This window comes from Prinia subflava, chromosome 10 (genome assembly GCF_021018805.1).
Source record: "Prinia subflava isolate CZ2003 ecotype Zambia chromosome 10, Cam_Psub_1.2, whole genome shotgun sequence".
Taxonomy (NCBI): domain Eukaryota; kingdom Metazoa; phylum Chordata; class Aves; order Passeriformes; family Cisticolidae; genus Prinia; species Prinia subflava.
In genome coordinates, this window is record NC_086256.1 from 16,898,883 (window position 1) to 16,921,451 (window position 22,569).

The 22,569-nt window shown below is 39.9% G+C and overlaps 2 protein-coding genes across 2 annotated transcripts; both read right to left on the minus strand.

Annotated features, from left to right (window-relative positions):
• Window positions 1-723: 723 nt before the first annotated feature.
• Window positions 724-9,001, minus strand: DNTTIP2 (deoxynucleotidyltransferase terminal interacting protein 2). Its single transcript, XM_063407524.1, has 7 exons — window positions 8,369-9,001; window positions 5,912-7,647; window positions 4,282-4,414; window positions 3,510-3,605; window positions 2,984-3,148; window positions 2,182-2,291; window positions 724-875 (listed from the first exon to the last, which is right to left on the minus strand). Exons 1-7 carry the CDS (start codon window positions 8,474-8,476, stop codon window positions 782-784), a joined length of 2,442 nt encoding a protein of 813 aa, XP_063263594.1. The 5' UTR covers window positions 8,477-9,001; the 3' UTR covers window positions 724-781.
• Window positions 9,002-9,149: 148 nt separating this feature from the next.
• On the minus strand, window positions 9,150-21,185 carry GCLM (glutamate-cysteine ligase modifier subunit). Its single transcript, XM_063407531.1, has 7 exons — window positions 20,873-21,185; window positions 18,185-18,250; window positions 16,327-16,411; window positions 15,529-15,585; window positions 14,099-14,301; window positions 12,527-12,641; window positions 9,150-10,854 (listed from the first exon to the last, which is right to left on the minus strand). The coding sequence occupies exons 1-7, from the start codon at window positions 20,990-20,992 to the stop codon at window positions 10,685-10,687; spliced, it is 816 nt and encodes a 271-aa protein (XP_063263601.1). The 5' UTR covers window positions 20,993-21,185; the 3' UTR covers window positions 9,150-10,684.
• Between the last annotated feature and the right edge of the window lie 1,384 nt (window positions 21,186-22,569).

Here is a 22,569-nt window from a genome sequence, read left to right on the forward strand (position 1 = left end):
CTCACTGCATTTGTTCACCTGGAGCTGCTCCGGGTCAGCAAACAGACACAATCTGCACACCACACCCTAGAGGATGGATGCCAACATTATTTTCAAAAGTATCATTAGACAATCATCAAATTGCAAAAAAAAGAGCAAAATATGATTGTTAAAATTTTACACATAAGTATTACTTATTTATTAAGTAATATATAATTTTTATCTTCTAAATATTATGTATATTATAATATAGACACGTATAAATATAAAGGCATATGTGTAGGCACTGAATTCCAGGACATTCTCTATATTATTATGGTCAGTGTTGCAATAAACCCTTCATAACCAAACCATTTTTCAATACCTTCCATTACAATTTTGGCCAACAGCACCTCTGACAACTCATGGAAAATATTCTGGCACACAGTATGTGCCAAGATGAATTGCACATACAACTTTAAACTGAATTTACTAATTAATTGATGTGAAGTCTGAAGCCTGAGAAGACCACTATTTGTGAAGCTGAGTTTTGTGCTCAGATTTAACAATATGCTTTCATATAACTGTCTCTTTACATAAACATTAATTAAAATAAAAAGTAATTTTAAAATCTAAATTAATTTAAATTGTGACACCTGACAATTTGCTAAAGCTTCCTAAAAAATTTACATGGCAAAAATTTCCCTCAATTTGCACATGATCTGTAGTCTTAAAAAAACCAAACAAAACACCACAACCAAAACATTCTGTAAGAAAGTTTTATAACAAATAAGTTTTCCAGCTTGGTATTTTTCTTCAATTCTTAATTGTGAAATTTCTTCTTCTTCCGATTCCTCTTCCCTGCTGCAAAAGCTGCTTTTTCACTCATGATCTCCTGATACTTCTTTTTATTATATCTGAACAAAATAGATAATTTACTTTTAAGCATGGCAAACCAAAGTTCAGGAAAAGATAACATGGACAGTAGTCTACACATATTATTTGCCAAACAGAGTTTTCTCATGTTTTCTGAATCAGATTCTTTGATTTATACACTTATGCATAAGTAAAGGGGAATCAACAGTACGATCAATGAAAAATGCAGGTAAATTTGATTTGGAAGTAAATTCCATTAAATTCTGTAATTAATTTTGGGGGAGGAGTCTTCATTGCATAAGCAGTCACATTTTGGACAGTTTGCTCAAACACTGCTACTGCTCATAAGGGGAAGCCTCAACAATTTCGGCAATACCATTAATAAATGAGACCCACTTTCAGAGTGCCTTCTCACCACACTCGAGATAATAAACCTTACTGTACTCCAGACAGAAAACTGAGATGAAGTGAATACTAAACAACGAGCAGGGTAACTGCTGAATGTGAGTTGTTAGCTGCTCTAACACAGATTCACCAGTGAGTATGACACACACTGAGCAGTGCTGAGGCTTTCAATGCAACACCAAAATCTGACTAATGCTGAAGTATGTGATTAAACCCCTTAATTAGCCACAACATAAATTAGCTGATCCAATTTAAAATACATTGATTTTTAAAACTACTTTCTAATAAGTACCAAATAAATCAGGTCAAACCAGAAAACTACTTAAGAAATAGATACAGTAACTGGCCTTCCCAACATTAATTTACAAGTCTTACAAAATTAACTCTATAATCCCAAATCATGCACTGCTTCATGTCATTATGTGAAAAATGCAGATTAACATCATGTAATAACCAACAGCAAAATGGACCAACTAAATTATCTACTCCAACAACTGTAGGCTATGCAGACATTAATTAATCCAATCATAACCTTCAAGTAAATCTTCTAGCACAATTTTGATTCCCATGACAGGTGGCAGACTGATGTACTCACAAAATGAAATAATATCAACATTCACAGAATTACAGGCTGCTCTTTTCTATCAATTATGCCAAGAAAAAATAATCAGTCTTTAAGAGTGGCTGCCAACAGTGATGACTGAAGTTGGATAAAACTCTTAAATGAAGATGAAATATACTTTATCCCAGTCTAATTATCCCCTTAGACAAAGGTTCATTAGACCATCTAAATGGCAATACTATGGAAGTGCTAAAAGACCAAAAATTTTTCTTTAGAGTATAAAAAACCACCCTACAAGCTTAACAAAACCTAAAAATGCTACAGAGTTAAAAATCCTCTTTTACATGGGATACTAGAATTACAAAACTACTTTTAAATACCTTCTGAACTCTGAATCTGCAAGCAACTCTTCCACAATTGTCCTCTTCCTCTGTTTCTTAGGGATTCGACTGTGGTAGAAGTCTATGGGAGAATCAACTACAGTTCCAACCTAGGAAACAAAAATGAAAACAATCTTACTGCACATGAACAGCAAGATGTTTATTATTTTTCCTTTTTTTTTTTAACTCCTCAGCAACAAGTGTGAAGACACCTACAGAGCAGATGAGAATGACAGCTGCTTAAATAAAGTGCAAAATACCAAAATAAGTCATGTTTTTGTATGCAGAGTCCCTTTTGGTCTCCTTGCATAGTGCAGAGAGGAAGGCCTGAGCTTTAAGACTGTACAGTTTTCTGCAGTAATTTCTTTATTGACACAAACCATTGCAAAACCAAGAAATACCAGTAGCAAAAATGTCAGCTTATCACACAGGTTGCTGTCTCCATTTAAACTGTACTAGCTAGTAAGAAAAAAAAGCCAATTATTTTCTACGCATTTGTTTAGAAAGGCCAGTACTCCAAAAAAAGCAGTGAAAATCTAGTCCTCCAAGGGTTCAAAATATGAAGTCAGTAAGATATTTGTTCACTTCTATGAGATCAGCCAAAGCTAAAAACATCAACAGCATAAATGTAACACAAAGTTAAATAGTTGCAAACTCCAGCCAAGTACTCAAAACACTTCAATAATTAAGACAGGAAATTACATGAATATAGAAACTACCTACAAAATAGGCATTATTAGGTATCCTTAAACAGCTGTCCAAAACTTCAGCAGTACAATGCCACCTTCTGCTGCTTCCTTACCTGGAAGTACTTGGGGAGACCATCTCTATCATTCTTCTTGTAGAAATGCTTAGGGTCCAACGAAGCCCTCATTTTCAAAACTTTAAGATCATTTTTCAGTTCACTTGTGATTTCTGGGGCTTTCATACCAAACCAGCCATCACCTGTTGTTTTCGCTCGCTCTGCCTAGGATGCAATACCAAGAACATGAATTTGCATTCAGTAACTAGGATGGGACAGAAAAGGGAACTCCTCCCTACAAAACACAGGTAAAACATTTAGAATGTAATCTGTACCCTTAAAACACATATTTTTTGACCACTATTATAAAGCAGCACTGCATCAATGACAGATTTGTACTGAGCATACAAGCATTCACTTCACTGTGCTGGTGACTGAAAGGATGGCTTTTCACAGGACAACTCCAAGAAGACACTAAATTGCAGTTCATCTCTCAATTTCCAATGAGGCCTGGATAGGCACAGAGTTCCTGCATGCACCTTTCTACCACAGCTTGTTTTGTCATTTGAGGCAGCTCTTCACTTACCCTGCGCTGTTTCTTTAGCTGGTGAAGTGATTCCCTGTAGGGTGGGACACATTCCTTTCTTTCAAAGTCTGGAGTTATTACACTCTTCTGCAAGAGCTGTAACAAATTTTTCGAACATTAGAGAGCCATCTAACTGATACAAATTTTACTGCTTAATTGTATTTACAGGACCTACTGAAGGAATCATGCAGAATCTAAGCAAGCATTCTAATGCAATACACAAGCAGCAAGTAAAGATCTTCCAAATAGAACACTGGACAACAACAGAAAGCAGCTGATTTGCTCTGGAGGATGTGAGACAGCAAATCCTCAAGAGTAAAGAGGAGTATCATGGATAAGCCAAAGAAAAGAGTCTCAACAAAAATAACACATTCCCTTTACTTCAAAGGGTGCTTTTGAAAAAAACTTCCTAAGTCCATGCTAGGCTATAGACTTTCATTTATTAGCATTCATTCTGGCTATGGATTAAATATCTTGTCAGCAGACCTTAAGCTTGTGTATCATTAGGCAAAACTCCAGGTATAATCAACTTTGGTTTATTTTACAAGGTAATGCTAGGATTTGCACTGGTTTTCAGTTTCTGAAAAGTCAGGTATATTCAAACTTTCACCATTTAAACCAAATGTAAAACCACACTTTGGTCAAAAAGAATGTATGTTCTCAATGAACCATGGAAAGGATACTTCTTTAAAATCAAACAAACCAACCTTCTTAGATTAACATCTTTATTAGTCTGTAGTCACAGATAACTGAATAATTGTAAACACATTACCTGGTCCTTCTTCTTCTTCAGTGGTTCAATGACACTCGATCTAGCTTTCTGATTTTTTGCATCAAAACTGATATATAAACCTCCAAGCTTCTTAATATTCAAACCAGGGTCTATGCTACTGGAAAGACGTAAACTAAAGGAGAAATAGTTAATTGTTAGAACATTGTAACATGCATGCAGCCAAACCTACTACTGTCCTCTGAGGAAGATGAAAAGGAAAAGTATTTTTCTTATTCTTCCCAACTAGGTTCAGTTCTGCAGTGATTTTAAGGCTTGTTATCTCGATTATGTAATTCTGAAATGACAGGTGCAGGGGGATTAATGCCATTATATAAAATAAGACTTAATATGAAAAAATACCTATGGAATCACTTCCACAGATCTTTCATATTAATTCTAATGCTGGACTCTCATCTTAGTTATTATTATCTTCTGTATAACTGAATTCTTAAATCTGCTTAACCTTGCCAGAACAACTCATGACCAGCATCCCTCTATACACTGACAAGCTTGCTCACTGAAGAGAAAAACCCCAAACATATTGGTGGTAAATACACTATAGCTCTTAATAAGAAGTATGATGAAACTAGAATTCATTGTAGGAATGTTTAAGTCCTTGTCTGTACAACCATACTAGGAACAAAGTCATTAAACCTGGATAAGAAAGTGGTTGGGTGGTTGCATCCAGAGGGTTGTGGTCAGTGGCTCAGAGCCGTGATGGCTCTATGAAATTTCAAATTCACATTTGTTTCATGGCTTCATTCAGGCAGCCAAAGGAATGTATCCACAAACAATGTACAATGGCTGTTTTTGATGACTAGAATGTTTAAAAGCTCTAAACTACAATGGAGAAAAGCTGGTAATATCCAGAGAGGTACAACAGGTTTTTACTGTAGCTTGAATGCTTATTAATACAAGCCCTTTAACAACTTTCTATCTAACCGTGACTGATCTCGTATAACGCCTTCACACTGAATGCTTGGCTAAGTTTTCTTAGCTAAGACTTCTGGCCTACCTGAAGGTTTTTACTAGATTAAGACTTCTTTATCCAACCTAAATGAATATTATGCTTTAAACATAAAAAGGGATTTTAGCAGCAGCTGGACTACAAGAATTCAAGAAGTATCACTCCACCTAAATTATTCTGATTCCATGCTAGGTTTCACCTGAAGCATCACCATCCACAGCACAGCAAGAACTGACACATAAAATTACATGCAACTGTTTAAAAAACATGATCTAATCAGGCAATGTGTAAGGAATTTACCAGACCTTTTGTTATCTACATTCCAACCAAGAAAAAAAGAAATTAAGAAAACTGTGACCTGAATAACCAATTCAGTCAGCCTGACCAACCAAGTTTAATACAGTTTCACATTGTTTTTTTAAGCTGAATACATATAAGGCCTCCAGATGGCAACAAAAATTTCAGAGTTCTGTTCTTACTACATTCAAAACTGAAAAACATCCCAAAACCTCAATTTGTAGAGCATATTCATGTTTTCTAATATGTGCAACACCATTTTCTGCAGCAACATGACATGTGATGAGACTAGTGCCTTATTTATTCTAATGTGCATATGCTTAAATGAAATGCAGATTCTTCAGCTATTCCTAGCAAGATACTTACATGTCAACCTTATTTTTCAACAGATCATCATCCTCATCTTTTTCATCTTCATCTATGAATTCTTCTTCATCCTCTTCCAAGTCTGATTCTTTATCTTTTTCACCTCCTTCATGCTTACTTTCAGCATCACTGTCTTGCTTTACATCATCCAGGTAATACTTTTGGCTGGAACTCATGCCAGGCTCAGTATCAATTACAAAAAGACCATCAACATGCAATGAATCGCTTTTTAAAGATTTTTTGAGGGACAGAGTTCTCTTATCTGACTTTTTATAACACAGATTCTCATCAACTGTATCCATGTCTGCCACATCGCTATTCTCAGAGTCATCACCGTCACTGCTGCTCAGAAACAATGCAACAGAGTGATTATCACTGCTTGGTTTTTCACTGCTGTGAGATACCTCATATTGCTTTGTATGGCTGTCACCATTGTCTGCACCAGTTTTGGGCATCCTGCTTTTACCACTGCTTTCAGCTGTCTGCACAACAGCCACGTCCTCTGATGGGCTGTTCACTGCACTAGTTTGCTTACTCTTCTTTAATTTATCATCACATGAGAAAGACTGCTGTGCATCTGCCTCAGCACCTACTCTTTCACATTCTGGAATGTTTTTACTTTCATTTGGTGTTACTTGTCCTAGGGATTCTAGAAATTGTTTGGGACTCATGCAGTCAGTCAAAGAAACAGCCACACACTCTAATTTCCCTTCCCTTGCAAGTTTTTTACTGTGATCTTGTATTTGGCCACATATTGCTTCTGAATGGTCTAACTCAACAGACTGTGTATTTTTTTTTGTTTTTTTCACAAGTGATTTCGTGTCTCTTCGTTTTGTTTTTGTAAGACTGGGTGTCACATCATTTAAAATCTCTTCGTCCGTGTCTTCACTCTGGGTTGCATTAGCACATTTAGAAGCACATTTGCTTTTAGGTGAACTGGGTTCTTTTTTACTGTCAATGAGGGTGGAAGCATCTTCTGTGTCACTGACAATTTCTGCAGTAGGTTTAGAATCAGAAATTGTTATGGGCTCAGATTTAGTAGTGCCCTCAATTAAATCCTCATCTTCTGAAACGGATCTGTTTTTTTTCTCAGTCTGCTTAGTATTTTCTGTTTGTGATTTCATTTGCATGCTCCTAGTAATTCTTTTGTTAGTGACAGATGGTTCCACGTGAGAAATCAGGCAACATGATTCTGCATCAGAAGTATCCTCACTCTGGGCTTCACGAGCTTTGGGTGGCTGCAATTTCTTTCTACTTTGTCTGCTCCTTGTACTTGTGGGAACATTAAGCATCTGGACACCAGAAACAGCAGAGGAACAAGACTCAGCTTCAGAGACATCATCTTCATCCAGAATCCTACTTAACTTATTTACAAAAGCTGTATTGTCATGTCTTTTTTTGTCAGCAGAATCTGGTTGATAAGGAATTACAATTTGTCGCCTTCGTGTTATTCTTACAAATAAAGGTGTCTGGAACCCAGACACAGAAGAGCAGTTTGATTCTGCTTCTGACACATTACCATCAATTTGTGGTTCAGCAACTGACTGTGCTGACTGAACAGCTGTAGCCTCATTCCCGGTGATCTGCATCTCTGAGATATCACTGACATCTGATTTCATTTCTGTATGTTCCAGCTCTTCAAGCTGACATTCCTGAATCACCTCTGGCTTACAAACTGATTTAGCTCTTCTAGTCATCCTCCTAGTCACAGGAGTACTAATTTCAGCAGATTCCACCTAGAAAAAGAGTATAATAAAGGTATGGTATTGACAGATAAAATAACTACATAAAAAGATTGCTATAAAAACAACTAAGAATCATTTTAAACAAATGTACTTAAACTGACATTGTATTACATGTCTCTGTGTAGCTTTATCTATGTGGGAGAAGTCTTGACAAACCATCCCTTGCCTATCTCTCTGTTGTATTTTGGTCAGGGCAGGACAAGAAACACACACATCCTTTAAGAAATATAAACAAATATCTCCCGATTCTAAAAAGTTCTGTCAAATTGTCAGGGGAAGCAAATCCAGAAAAAAATGTTCCAAAATACTCAAAGATTTCCTCAACTATAAGCTCCTAAATACTACCAACTGTCAAAATGTGCCCCAAAATGGTGTCCAAAATCAATTTGAGCCCTATGAAAAAACTGGCACCTCAGCAATCGCAAAACTGGGTATGATCTGCTAAGTATTATTTTGAGTGACAGAGGAATGCCACAACATCTGTCATGCAAAGTAAAAGAAGCCTACCTTTAACTGCCAGCGCTAAATGCACCGATGACCTCCCGGCGGCGGCTCCCTCCCGCGGTGCCGGCTGCGGCTGGGGCACGGCGGGCGCAGACACCGCCCCTCCGCGCCCCGCGCCCGCGCTCCGTGCGGAGGCCGCACCGCCCGCCCGCTGCCCGCCCCGGGCCGTGCTGCCCCGCGCCCGCTGCCCGCCCCCGGCCCCGCTCACCTCCGCCGCACCGGCGGCATCGGCACCGGCATCGCCGGGGCTGCTGCCGCCGCCTGCCCGCGGGCCCTGCTCCCGGCGCCGCGCCGCCGCCCGCCGGGTGTTCACCATGCTGCCGCCGCGCCGCGCCCGCCCCTTCCTCCCTGCCCTCCGTCCCTCCTTCCTTCCTTCCTGCCGCCCGCCCTTCCGGGGCCCGCGGCGGGGGAAGGCTCCGGGGCGGCCCCGCCCGCTCCGCTCCGCTCCGCCCCGCCCGACGCGGGCCAGGACGGGCTGGGACCGCGGGGCGCTGGCACTGGGGAAAGCGTGGAATGGGTGACAGTCTAAAATGCTGCACTGAAAAGCCTACGGGAATTTCAAATTTTCAGGTTTCTCATGGAAGGAAATCCCCTCTCGCCCACCTTGATGCAAACCAAACGAATGAGATAATGTGCTAACTTGATAAAGGGTTATGCTATTGGTGACTCTAAAAATGCCACGTCTTAAAAATTACTTTTCTACAGCAAGCAAACTATTAGCAGTTTACAGAAAGGAAATAAATCATTATCCCATTAGAGCAGCCTTGGCATTGGTTTAGCACAGTTCCTGTTTTGTAACATTTCAATATAAAAAACTGAGCACACGCACAAGTCTAATCCGATACAGAAGCAGCCAAATACAGACAGCTTACAGGTAGTGGTCAAATCATAAGCACATAACACAGAGCTAGTAGGGAAATTTAAAATTAAACTCATGTAATTTTGACCTCTGATACACACTGGCCCAACATTAAAAAGAAACCACTACATTTTTATTAAGAGAAAAAAAATTCCAAACTTTTATTGATGCATTACTAGTTTCAATTCCCTGTTTCTCTCATTTATCAAAAGAACTGAAGAAGCCATGAAAATTTTCTGCTATTAGCCACTAGAAATACAATATTTGAGGAGTAAGGTACCTTGAAAAACCTTCGTCATTAAACTTAGTGGAATGGATTATAGAAAGCTCACACTCTGGACACTACCTACAGGCATTCAAATTCATCTTGCTCCCTATATGAAGAATTTCAAAAATGTTGGTGAAAATTCATTCCTTTACAGTCCAAATCTCAGAATAAATACGACAAAGTTAATGACTACTACCAGCATGAGGCCGTGCCCCTGTCTGAAATTGAGATGTAATTTACAATCTTAGACTCTGGTATCAAAGTTCCTACAAGTTGAACTTTAGCTATCTACTCTGATTTAAAGGCCAAGGAAAGGAAAAGGCCTTTTTGATAGAAAGACTACATTAAACCAAAAGCCTTGTCTTAGCTGCAGCAATCTCTCTGGGATTACAAAGCCAGTGCACTAAGCTGCTGCCAATCAGAAAGATCCCTAACTTCAAGCTAAGCCTTGCTTCATCTTTCCTGAGCGGCACTCAAGCAACTTTCCCAAGCTTCTTCTGCAAACGCAGTAATTAATTTTAGTGAACAGCATCACCATTTACTGTCTATTCTACTTGGCTAATTGCTTGCGTAGTTCACAAGTAGCAAAAAAACAAGCCACAGTTGAGAAGGAGACAGGCAAAATTCAGTTTTTGATGATTGGATTTCTTCATTGCTTGTTTTCAAATCTTATTTCAAACATTCACTATTAATACATTTTCTATTTCAAACAGTAAAAATGCCATCACACTTGTGCGAATACTAAACGAAGCGTATCGAGGCACAAAGAAGCCAAAAGGAATTCAAGTAACAGTCAGAAAGTAATTTGGAAGATGCATTTTCTTCTCAATCACAGGAGTCTTTTCCACTCTATTAAAATAAATTTTCCCATCCCCACAAATGGAAGAGCTGACTGGCCCATATATATATATCTCAAGTAATGAGATACCAGCTTAATTTTTGGGGGTATTGTATCATAGAAGACGACAATTTTCTACATATGCTAATCCTTGAATGCTAGAAATGTGTGCCCACCAGGTAAGTATGATTTAAGAGACATTTGTTTTTTAAAAAACCAAAAATATATGTTTCTCCATTCTATCTAATGGCAGCTAAAATAGAATGATAATTTTTACAGTGAACTGGTCCTAAAAAGAATTTTTTTTTAAACTGTTACTCTATAGATAACTTCAATAAAAAAGCCCCAAAATAGTTCATATTTTGAATGATAATAGTTAAGAAAGAAAAATAGTGTTAGAACACTACAGACACTCCTGCTGACATCACACTGAATAATTACAACTTTCGATAGTTCATTATAAATGCTGTAAAAATCTTTCTATGAAATATGCAATGTCCCCCCATCCCAAAGAAATTTAAACAGCCTTTACAAAAAAAAAAAAAAGAAAAAAAGTGTTTCAATATGCATTTCTTTTAGCTTGCATGATATAGCCTTTGGACTTGATAATTCCTCTGCTTTTAACAATGACTGAATACCGCAGAAGCCATAAAGGAATCCACTCGTTTGCTTTCACGTTCTGGATGCTTTCCTGGAGAGCTTCTTGGAAACTTGCTTCACAAAGTAATTCTGAAGTTAAAAAGGGATATTTGTGCTTAAAATAATGTCATGTAAACAGCTGCAAAAAGCAACACTAAGAGAAGCCTTTTCCTACAGTTAACATCTTAAGTGGTACCACATACCCCTCAGATCCACTCTTCCAGAATGCATTTAGGGTAAAAGCAGCTGAATATTACAAAATAAATCTCCCACAAAACTCACTGAGACTCTGGAGTATCAAATGGAGTTGATCAGCAGAGTGATTAGTGGGAGAAAATGGAAATTAAATTTGAGAAGCTTGCTAGACAAACCAGAGGTGAGTAAAGCATAGGGCTGAAATAAGGAAAGTACTGAGCATTCTGAGTTACCTCAGCAGTCACTGGAAACTCAGCATTTACAGTATCTCCCATAACTGGGCTCATAACAACCATAAGCCCAGAAAGCTTTAAGAAAAATGGGGTTAAATGCCACAAAGCAGGAAAAGATGCTGAGTACAAATCCTAGTTTCCTCTGGAACATTCATCAAGAGAACAATGTCTTTGGTGAGGAGTGCTCACAAAAACCAGTCTCAATTCTCTTCAGCTGACCATTACAGAAAAGTTAGGCTGAGCAAACAATACATGAAGGAATCACAACTAGTGCTGTTTTCTATCAAATCCTCTTCTCCTTCATTTCATGACTTTCAATGGAGACTATTTATTAAATGGCAAGTTGCATTAGGACTTCACAAGACATGGAAATTGTCAGATTGAATGGAAATTCATCTTGCATGCTGCCAGAGCAGTGATTAATCCCTCTCAGGCACAGATGAAATTTGTTAATTGTAACAGTGGTACTATGGAGAATATAATTCATAAGAAATGCTTCGTATACTTTTTTCTTTGGGGTCAAGTGGAAAGAAAGGAGAAGGAAGGAAAAGTATCATCATGAATAATTAGTCATAACCAAGAATGTAGGGAAGGAATTAACTGAACATTAAGACTTTTTATAATTCCAACACAGTGTTAAGGTGTCCGACACTCATAAGGTGTTCTTAAGAGTGAAGAAAATAGATGATGCATGAGAGAAACAAATGTCATATCCCAGAATATTGTAGAGAGCTGGTAACTCAGTTCTGTAGCTCAAAGGAAAGCCTCCAATTTCTTCACTCATTTAGCAAATGAATCACTGCATTAAAAAGTGAAGTATTTACAACTATTTTTGCAATAATGTTATTTGAAGAAGGCAAGACTTTGAAAGAATACTACTTAAAGATTAGAAAATTTACAGATCTAGTATTACCAAACTACTCAAAAATCAACTGACCATCAACATTTCTATGTAACCTATTTCACAAGTTCCAGGCAAGTACACTTTCATTTGTCATTTACAGATACACTTAATACATTTCATCCACATTTTGTGGAAATAAACATAGCACAGATTTCTCAGTAGGTTGTTCTTCTATTATCTAGTTTTCTCTGATTAGAAGTATTTCAATAAATTATCCAAGGCTGCAAGATTGTTTCAAGAAGGGACGGGGGGAGGGGAGGAAGCAACAGCAATAACTTGACAGAAATGCTTTATAAAGGAGAGACTTTTAGAATCCTCCATTCAGGCTTCAAATATAACAAACTTTGAAGTTTGGGAAAGACTATTCCTGATTTTGTATTGAACGAATGCATTTAGAAGTCTCTGGTTAACTTCATTGTCCAAGTCTTACCTTTGGGGTCATTGTGAGTTAACAGCTGTATGTCACATTCTTTTGCAAATGCTGTGAGGTCAGGTGGCATCACACAACAGGAAGCCAGGTTCACCTGATTACTACTCGGTTTCACCTAAGTAACAAAATACTTTTATAAGAAAAAAATACAAATGGACTTATATTTGCTGCTTCCCCCATGCCTTCTGTTACAACAGAAATTTTGCTTTGAACAATTTGCCTTTGACTATTGCTTTGAAGTCTGAGCAAGGCTAATTAATTCTGCATGATTAATTAATGTAGGCAGGTGCAACACCTGCAATTCCCTGCAGCTCATAGCCCAAAACAGGAGTGGGATCTAACTTCAGGTGTTGCATAGCAAGATGAGTGCTAACCCACTGCACTCTGGCTCCCAAAACAGCAGCAGCTTTTTTCCCTCCTTCTCTAGTAAAAGTATTACAGGGATGTTAGTTTGAAAAAGACTTCAAATTTAAAAAATCAAAAATCATTTTTGTTAAGGATGTATTAATTTGCCATCTTGCATGCCTTCAGGCAAGTCCTTGAATCAGATCAAGTTAAAAGGGATGCTCTTTCACTGACTTTCTTCTCACAAACTGCATTCATGAGCATCATGCAGGTGGTCATTAAATCCTGCAATCCCCTCTCTGAGTGTACATAAAACCCTGAGGGTCACAAAGATGATCAGATGACTGGAGCACCTCTCCTATGGGAACAGGCTGAGAGAGTTGGGATTGTTCAGCCTGGAGAAAAGAAGGCTCCAGAGAGACCTAAGAGTCCATTCCAGTACCTTAAAGGGACTACAAGAGAGCTGGAGAGGGATTTGTGCGAGGGCATATGGTGATAAGACAAGGGGAATCACTTTAGACTGACGAGGCAGGTTTAGCTAAGGTATCAGGATGAATTTCTTCCTGATGGTGCTGAGACACAGGAAAGTGCTGGAAGGCTGCCCCACCCCTGGAAGTGTTCAGGGCCAGGTCAGATGCAGCTTTCAGCAATGTGGTCTAGTGGAAAACATCCCTGCCTATGAGAGGAGACTTGGAACTAAATGATCTTTCAACCCATTTTATGGTGCTATGAATTATCACTCTGGATAACAAAGTATTGTGCAATTTCATTCAGAGCCTGTCTTCCTCTTTGTAGGTAAGCTTACCATTAAAACATAATTTTTCCAAGGGGAAATCCCTCTCTTTCTAACACAACTTAAAGTGAAAAAACCCTACATTTTCAGTGGAATACATCTGCAGGTTTAAGAGTACTGTTTGTAGTCCTTCCTAAGTATAAAAGAATCCAAAACTCAAACCTTCAGTACTTCAAAGAACCTGCTACTGAACAGACCTGTGGTTTCCAGCTGTTGCTGGTCAGTACCTAAGAACACTGAAGAAGCAACAGTCATATTTGAGTGTCCCCCACCTGGGGCATTATGACCATCCACAAAATGTTGAAAATAACAGGGCTAATTAATATTTTGTATATAAACCCATTTACAATAGAAGTTTGTAACAATGTGTCAGCCAACAAAGCAAGCAGTTAGTCTATCCTACGAAATGCTGTGAATAGGAAGTTGGTTCTCACCTGTGCCCACAGATACAGCTGCTCTAACAGCATTTTATCTAGGTCGGAGGTACCTATGGCAACAATCTTTTTGTTTTGAACTAGATTTTCAAGTTCTTTCCAATAAGGTTGCAAATATTCCAAGGACAGGTTAGTTCCATCTTCAATAGGAGGTGGGGCAATAATGACTGAGTCTAACTGAGCAACTCCGAGGGCAGAACATGCTGAGGAAGAAGAACAGACACTGCAAAATCTTTTGTCAGATATGAACATAAACAGCATGACTCTTCAAATTTAGCAAAAACCACACCCCCTGCTTCACTCTGCTAGCTCTCCATGCACCATTTGAAACTCTGAGAGTATCTGCAGTCAAGAATAGTAACAGCCTTTTTAGCAAAGATGCAAGCATACAGCTAAGGATTCTAGGTCTTGGGAAAGAAAGAAAACAGCAAAAAAGAAAACCAACAGAAAATGAACAAAAGCAAGAAACTTTTTCCTCCTTTTTAATGTTAGAACTGTATTTTTCTCTGAAGACACTGTATTCCTTCACTCTCAATTTCTTTTAAAATTTGTAGCATTCTGAACTATAACTCAAGTACAGGATGTGGGTTAGGAGAAGTACTTGATACGTGTGAGGAATTTGACTAAAAGCACACGAAATACAGAGACTTAATTTGCCAGAGAAAAGTGGAAGTCTTGGAGTTTCACTGAACTTTAGGAAAAATGCAAGTCATGAGGCCTTTTCAGGACAGCAAACAAAACACAACTACCTAGCTAAATTAACTATTTTCTTCAAGAGGAGTCCATTACTGTATGTTTGACAGATGGTAGTAAAAATTACAATAAATAGGCTGCTAATTGGGGTATCAGTAGAGAATAATGATATCTGACTCTTTCTTCTTTGGTCACCCCTTAATCTTCCAAAACTGTGAAGTTCAGTGCTGCCCACAATTACTGCTACATAAAGGCAACACAACTTTATGTAGAGACATTATATGACATTTTCAGTAAAACTTAGCTATTTCATCAGCTACTTGCAGCATTATTTCATTTCCTAAATTATCTCTGAAAGACCACACAGTGAGTAGCAAAGTTCATGATGTTAAATGCAACTAACAAGAACTGGCAAGAACAGCTGAATCACTGCTATTAAAACATCACATGCTGTTTACTTTTTAACTATTCTTGTGTGAAAGAATAAAAACTTGCTCCTGCTTGTAGCAAGGAATCAGATTTGAGTTTGTGGATCCAAGGTCACAGCGATCCATTTAATAAGTTTAGTGTGAACTATTGTGCAAATAGACTTGATTAACTAAGTCTCTCTTAACAGAAAAACAGGATATATTTGTGACAGTGACTAAACACACCTCTTAGAAATAACATTAGACCTTTTCCATCTAAGTTCTAAAGCAAAAAAGAAATCCTAACTTGAGTTTGAGTTCCACACTTACCCAGGTCAACTGCATCTCTGATCGATGAAGAGTTTGATCCAACGATGAAAAGCTTTGCTATTTTCAAACAAATTGGAATCAATAACTAAACAAGCCAGGTATTACTAATATAAAGCCATTTACTTTTGCTATATGCACTATTAATGACTTTTTGGGTAAAAGATTTTTAGAATATTTACCAATTACTTAAAAAGTTGGAAAAACCCCAACTTTTTGAAAGGTGACTGCCCAATAAAGACCCCATTCTCTTAAATTTCAGTGCTGTTGTGCAGTCTCAGAACAAGAAATCATCCACTTAGATGATGTAATAAGCTGTAAAGCATCAAGACATGAAGCAATAACCATAACAACCTGTATAAAAACCCCAAATGTAATAGTACAAACAGACTTCTTCACAACTTACTGAGACTCAAAATGTACTAGTGTTAGTTTGGACTGCCTCCTTCAAGTTCATCATATTCAACCTGGAAAAATTATGCAAATAAATGTGCTTCCAATGCTATTTCTTAATTCCAGTATTATCTGTAATACTTTGCTTCAAAAATGTCAAAGACTCACACAATACATTTAAAATATCTTGAGGTGATGTAAGTTAAACTAGAAAAATGCTGAGCTGCTTTAAAATCTGAAATACTAATTCAAGACTTTCTTAGGCAAAGTTTAAGAACAACAGTGAGCAATAGTGTAATTTGATTCTGCAATTAAAAAAAGACAGCAAAAAACCCCTTATATGAAAATCCTGTTAATGACTGTGTATGAAACCTTTCCATGCCACTGGATTTTTGACTGTGTTCTTACCTGATACTTTCAACTCATCCCTTTCTTCAGGATTTATTTTTTCTATAGCTTGAGCTACAGTACATTCCAGAACCTCCAGTGTTTCCTGTAGTAAGCACATGAGACTTAGGAGCAACTCGTCAAGAGGAGACAGTAAGCTCCTGAAGAATGTTTTTAAGTAATTAAAAAAAAAAAAAAGAAAGAAAAAAAAGAAAAAACTAGTGCCTTACAGCAGTTAGAAACAAAAAAATAGTAGAAAAATACAAAGACAGTAAGTAAGTAACCCAAAGCTTCTTGATCACTGAAAGAGTTGAAGTAATGAATATATATGAAAAGGCCCTATATGACCCTAATACAGAAAATACAAATGACTGGTTAGAATGATTGGAACAAGATTCAGTAGTTCCAGTAGTTCTGATTTTACAGTGCGACAAGACTGCTGTGCCAAGTCAAAGGACCTTGTTTTACAAAGGCCTTCTGACCAGCTGAACAGAACTCCACGAGAATTAGGAGGTTTGAGTGTTGGATGGGAGCATCTTTGCATAAAAGTATTTTGTAATTTCAGTGAAGCTTATGAAAAACCTACAGTAAAAATGCTGTAAATACTGATTTAAGACAGTTATTATTTGACTCCCTGACCTCATTTAGGATTAGGCTGACATCTCATGTCAGCTGGCACAAGGTGACTTCCTTAAGTCTTTACCTACATCAGACTTTATATTATAGGCACACTGAATGCTGCCCCAAGCAAAAACTCTTTGATAATTTTTGCTGTGCTACCAAAAGATTCTCAAGTGAGCCTGTGAGTTACTCCACGCAGTCAGCATTTTAAACAAAACTTAACTTTTTTTTTTAATTACTGGATATCAATATAATTTATGAGAGAATTTGGAATTACGCAAGGTGACATTTTCTTACAGTAAAATCTAGTTTATACTAAATAATCTACTTTAAATGGATAAATATCCACTTAAAATAATCTACTCTAAATGGACTACACTGGACAGAGACAAGTGTTTGTTTTTGTTGTCTTCTTGAGCAATCATTAGTTCTTCCAGAAATCATTCAGCAGTAACTGCGTCGCACACTTCAGTCTGGAATGTAGCAATGTGCAGCTGATGCCCCCATTATAAAAGAACTGGTAACAAAACCCAAAGAAACAATCCAGAAAGTTCTTTTAGGTTTCTTCTTGTTGTTATTGTTTTTTGGATACCTTTTTTTTTTCCTGAAACATGCTAATATTTCAGGAATTAAAGAGCAAATAATAAATTTAGTGGGGATGTATTTTTGTTTTGTTGAATTTCAGAAGCAAAAGTGAAAGAGAAGCAGGCAAATACATCAAGATCTTCACGGCAGATATTCATGTCTGTGGCTTTAAGACTTACGTGGAAGTCTTTAGCTCTTAAGGGAAAAATTGCCACTTCTGTATCTTCAGAAATATTTCTGAGACAACAGATGCTTCAGAGCTCCCCTCCAAATGGGATGGCCTTCAGCCATCTGTGATCTCCATAGTTCAGAGAATTCTCCACTGAGTTTTAACAAGCATGCTAGCAAAGTTTTAAGGTACACAGATTGTATTTATTTTTACTTGCCCCCATAATTAATTGAAAATCTTACAGACCACTGCTTTTATTTTACCAAGAACTGTCTTATATGCCATCAACAGGATTCTCTCTTTACACTGATATTTCTTAACCTCTCCAAATTTACTAAACATTAAGGAAAGAAGGGGAGTTAAGAAATATTCCTTCAAGGTGTGTGGAGCTGCAGATACTTTTACAGCAATTTAATAGTTACTATAAGTTTTAGAAGCATAACCAACTACCTATTTCTGTGGTTTCACATGTAACATGGATAAGAAACATAACACCTCTCCTACCTGGTTTTGGTCTTGGCCGAGCTTTGAGCTCCACTCAGTCAGTGTTTTCTGGATGCAGTCCCGCACCTACAAAACATTTTTGCACCTCGATGTGTGGGGATGTTCCAGCCACACACAAACACAACGGCACAGAGACGTGCAGGACAGACTGCACAGCTGAACTAGCAACACCATCCCACAGGAGAGTCTCCCTTCACAGCCTGTATATGAAACTTGCTCAAACTAGTTCACTTACATATTTTTCTCTCCTCTTTCACAGAGTTTTAGCAGTAATACAAGTACTGTACTTCAGATATTTCTCAGACCAATGCCATCTTTAAAGGAAAGTACAATGCTAAGCAAGCAAGAACTAGGACACGGGGTGGTTTGGGGTTTTTTGTGCAGAAATTCTTAAGTTACAGAGTAGTCAGATAAGAGCATAAGTGCCGTGACATAGTAAAAATGAGACTTCACAATCAACCAGTAAATACTCATTGTACTCATTGCTTTTTTTTTTCAAGATGCATACCACCCTTCCCATTTACTGCCTGCCTACTCCACTATGCCAAACCACTAATGCTTTTAGGTCCTTTGTTACTGTAGGGGGAACCTACAGATCCTACCTCACACTTGCATTTTTCCTTCATCCACACATGCAAAGTAAACTCAACTAAGACTCTGATCGTGGATTTTCTTGAACATAATAATGCATAACTATTAAATCAGCTAACTAATTTTATACAGTACCAGTGCTGCAGCTGTATCAGTGCTGTTGCTTCTGTCTGATCCATCCCAGGAGTTAAGTACGGGTCCTGTCTGACTGCCACCTGCCACAGGCAGGGGCACTTCCACAGCTGCTGCTTTACCTCACTTTCCACAGTGTACTTTATAACTGTGTGCACACCTACTTTGTGTACCATTAAACAGCCATTTCCTCTGCCACCTAACTCAGAGAGCTCTAATACCCATGCACAAACTAGAAGTCAGCATCCCTGCCTGATATCAGACACAATACAGGAACAATACTTTGTGAACACAAATGCTATACATTCCTTCCATTGTTTAAAACAGTATAAAAACCCCCAGACCCAAAAGGCAAGAATTGATCACCCCCAGTAACTAGCTAAGCACAAGAACCCTTTAATAAAATAACTATTTATCCTATTTTGATACAATTTATATTGTTATTTTTTCCTTTCTGAGGGCAAGTGAGACACTACTAAATTTTTATAAGTTGCTGCTTTGCAACTGTCACAGGACATATTTCTATTGCAGTTCCTATGCACAGCCCTCTGATTCCAAAGCACGCTACTCCCTTGCCCTCAGGCCATGTGGAAACTGCAGTGTATTCCAAACTGCAGTGTATTCCAAATTGCAGTGTATTCCACTGCTCTGATCTGCTTTCCCAAACACAGCTGCATCCCCTAACACTGGGGTTCACAAAGTTTGCAAAATTTTAGCTTACAGTCTGCCACTGAGAACTGACGACATCAAATAGAGTTGTTAAAGGCTGATTGTAAATAATACCGATTATTTGCTTTTGGAAGTACAGCAGCTCTGGAAAGTCAGCAGATGCCTCTGTAAACAAGGGAATTTCAATACCTTAACTATTAGTTATGCACATTGGCCACTCTTTACTTAACAGCCCTCCAGAAACTACCCGCACACGGGTGCCCATCATGACACAGTTCTTTGTTACAGAATCCAGCCCCATTTCACACAGATCACAGAATGTTTAATGAGCAACCAGGCCAAATAAAACGTTAGGACCACATGACAGCTTAACAAGAGTATGATGAATTCTTCCTTCTTGTTACATCATCCTCCCTGACACCTTTATTCCACTTGTGCATGATTAATATGCAACCAACTTCTGGGTTATCACCAGTGTCAATACATAGCAATAATCAGCCGAACCCGTAGTTTTTCGAATTATTAAGTGACCATTCTGAAATTACTGTGTCACGACGAAACAGCAAATATGGTGGTTCTGAAGTTCATGGCCAGAGGATCTCCAGACATTTTATGAGAACTGCTTTAAGTATTGATACATACCGCTAAAGGCAATACTTTTAAAGTGGTGATTAAAAAGCTCTTTTCAACTCCTTAACAAAGAATGACAGCTCTACACTTCAAACAAGAAAACAGCTACTTTTCCCAAGACCTGTCACTACCAAGAAATTAAATTAACTTCAGGTTAGAAAAGAGAATTTTCATCACCTGTAATGCAAAGTCATATCTATGCATATTTTTATCTTACTAGAGAAGTATAAAGGATCCATTTGTCATTACATTAAGTGCCATTTAGAGCACTAAAATTTTTGGGTGTTTTGATCCTTCATTCCCGAGATCAGAAGGCTGGGCTCGCTCCTTCGCACAGCGAGTGCTTCCGGGGCCATGGGGGGCCCGACCTCCCAACAGCGCAGAACACAACGAACGGACGAGAACAAACAAATGACAAAACTGGTTTGCCATTCCCATCTCGGCAAGCGGATCGCTCGGGAGCCAAACCCCCGGGCCGTGCCGGGCACCGGGCCACGCCGTGCCCCGCGGGAACGAGTCCCGCTGCGGACGCCGCTCGGACCGCCCGGGAGCGGCGCCCAGCGCTCCCTCAGCCGCCGCCCCGCCCGCAGCCCGGCCCGGGCCCCCGAGCCCCTGGGCGAGCCTCCGCTGAGGCGCCGCGAAGGGAAGCCCCGGCCCGGCCCTCACCTCCTCGCTGGGGGTGGCCGGGCATTTCTTGCGCAGGCAGCCCCAGTTGAGCAGGTTGCCGGTCTGCAGGGTGAGCCTGCCGGCGCGCTCCAGCAGGGCGCGGGCGCCCTCCGTCCCCATGGCGCTGCTCAGGCGGTGGCCGAAAGGCTCTCCGCGACACCTACGGCCCCGGGCAGCACCGAGCTGGCCGTGACTCAGCACCGGCACCGGGGCAAGGGGCGGTGCGGGCACAACGAGCGGCAGGGCGGGAGCGGCGCGGAGCGGAGCGCGCCCCGCCTCGCACTGCCTCAGGGCGCGGGGCCCAGCGGCCAAGCGCCCCCTGGCGGCGGCGGGGAGCAACACGCCAGACACGGCCCCGGGGGCGGGGCCGGGCGGAGAGGCGGGGCCGGGCCGAGGGGCGGGGCCGGGCCGAGGGGCGGGGCCGGGCCGAGGGGCGGGGCCGGGCCGAGGGGCGGGGCCGGGCCGAGGGGCGGGGCCGGGCCGAGGGGCGGGGCGCGCTCCCGACACCGCCCAGCTCGGGGCGCGCCCCGCTGCGGCACGGCCGGGTCCGTGTGTCGGTCCGGCGCCGAGGGGCAGCGGCCGCGGGACCCGGACCCGGCGTCGCGCTCAAAGGAGTACAGAGGCACACGAGGCGCTGCCCGGTGGTAGCGGCCCGAGCTCGGTAACACCCCCTGAGCCGCGGCCGAGGCAGGCCGTGGCTGCTGTGCAGGCTCGGTGAATGAGTGGAGCCATCTGAGTTGTGCTCGTGGCGCGTTCCAGTAACAGGTAGTCGTTTACAGACACCGAGCTAAAAGGACCAGAAAAAGCATCCAAATGCTTACCCCTTCTGGCTGTGTTAGCATTTGGGTGAAACAATGTCAGGGCAGCACTCCAGTTTTACACCAGCTTGTTCCAGTGAGGACACGCCGGGATAAATCCTGAAGGATTGTGGTTTGGGGGTATTTTCTTTTTTAAGATGAGGGGACTTCTGGTACACGACACTGATCAAAATCCTTCTATACTGGAGAGTTGTGGAGATGGCTTTTTTTTTTTTCCTCCGTAACTCCAGTTAAAGGGAACAGTGAGCCACAAATTTTAATTTTGCTCTCAGCTTGGGAAGCCGAATTGTGTTTCTAATAGATTTTTCTTCCTCAAGCCGCATGTTGTGCTAATGGAGGGAACCAATTTGCATAACTTCTGTCAGTCTGAAGCACTGCCTGATCGCTTTCTGGTACAGAAGGCTAGTTTAAATGTTCTTTATATTTGTGATCTGATTAATTTTTCATGTTGGGAAAAGGTTTCATGATTCTATATGGTTACAGAGCATGTGGAAATGAAATACACTGAAAGAAATGCCAGCCTATTTGGAAAAGCAATAATTTTGTTATCCTTTTCTTTAGCATAAAAATCCAGAATGTCTAACCTGGCCCAAATGTTAATTCTCCAGTCTTGGGGTTAGCTTGGGAAGCAGTATATCCTTCCGGATTTGCTCATATTTACACTAATAATGAATAATGTCCTGTTACGGCTTTCTGATCAGTTTTCTGGCTTTCCAGTAGAGGCCTTTTCTTTTGGTGAAATTTATTATTTGATATTTCACTTAAGTAGTGAAACCTTTGATGGTTATGGATCTGTGCAAGAAGATTAAACTTGGTGATAGCAGAAAGTTTTCAAACAGTATGTGGCATAAATCTTTCTGTCTAATGGAAATTTGTGGC